The sequence below is a fragment of the Pteropus vampyrus genome, unplaced genomic scaffold (assembly GCF_000151845.1).
Source record: "Pteropus vampyrus isolate Shadow unplaced genomic scaffold, Pvam_2.0 Scaffold1000004864, whole genome shotgun sequence".
Taxonomy (NCBI): Eukaryota; Metazoa; Chordata; class Mammalia; order Chiroptera; family Pteropodidae; genus Pteropus; species Pteropus vampyrus.
The window spans coordinates 1-819 of record NW_011919266.1 but is presented as its reverse complement, the minus strand read 5'-3'; the positions used below and the strand labels follow the sequence as shown (position 1 = coordinate 819).

General features: G+C 76.7%; 1 protein-coding gene across 1 annotated transcript; it reads left to right on the top strand.

Annotated features, from left to right (window-relative positions):
* Positions 1 to 68: 68 nt before the first annotated feature.
* Positions 69 to 813, top strand: FAM110C (family with sequence similarity 110 member C; the record flags this gene model as incomplete). Its single annotated transcript, XM_011387528.2, has 1 exon — positions 69 to 813. A coding segment is annotated over one exon (465 nt), but the record flags the coding sequence as incomplete, so codon positions are not given.
* Between the last annotated feature and the right edge of the window lie 6 nt (positions 814 to 819).

Here is an 819-nt window from a genome sequence, read left to right as displayed (position 1 = left end):
TCAAGGTGTCCCCGGGCCCGGGCTCAGACAAGGCGCCGCCGTCCCCCGGGGTGTCCGCGCGGACCGAGCGCCGCCCGGTGGCGGCGCCCGCTCCCCCCGCACCCCCCGCGCCCGCCGCGCGCATCGGGCCGCCCCCTGGAGACCTGGCGGCGCCCCTGGGGCCCAGGCGCGGGGGGCTGCGGCGCTCACAGTCGGACCTCAGCTCCCGCTTCTCCGCGTCCTTGGCCGAGCTGGACGCCTTCTTCCAGGACTGCGGCCTGGAGCCCGAGGTGGTGGAGGCGCTCGGCAGGGAGAACTTCTCCGCGGCGTCCGACCGCGGCGCGCCCAAGGTCCGCAGCGTGAGCGTCGCCACGTCCGACAGCGGCTTCTCCCGGCGCAGCGGCGGCGACGAGGGGCTGCAGGAGGAGGAGCTGACGGAGCAGGCGCCCAGCGCCACGTCGGTCATCGAGAGGAACGCGCGCATCATCAAGTGGCTGTACACCTGCCGGAAGGCCAGGGCGACCCCCGGGCAGGGGCTGCAGGGCCCGGCGTGACGCTGCGCGCGGAGCCGCGGGCCCAGGTGCGACCGGGAGGGGCGTCTGCCGCGGCCGGCGACGTCTCGGCGAGTGCGGCCCAGCGCCGCAGGGCCAGCGCGTCCCCTGGCGCGGGAGGCGGGCGACGCGGCCCTCGGCCCTCCCGGTGGGCTTTGCTGTTGGGGGAGCGGAAGCGGCAGAGGCGGTTGCGCCCTCGGCCGCCGCTGTCCCCTGGCTCTGGTGGGAATTGCCTTGTGGGTGGCAAAAAAGGCCGGTGCAGACAGGTGCCCCGCAGGGCCTTGTCAGC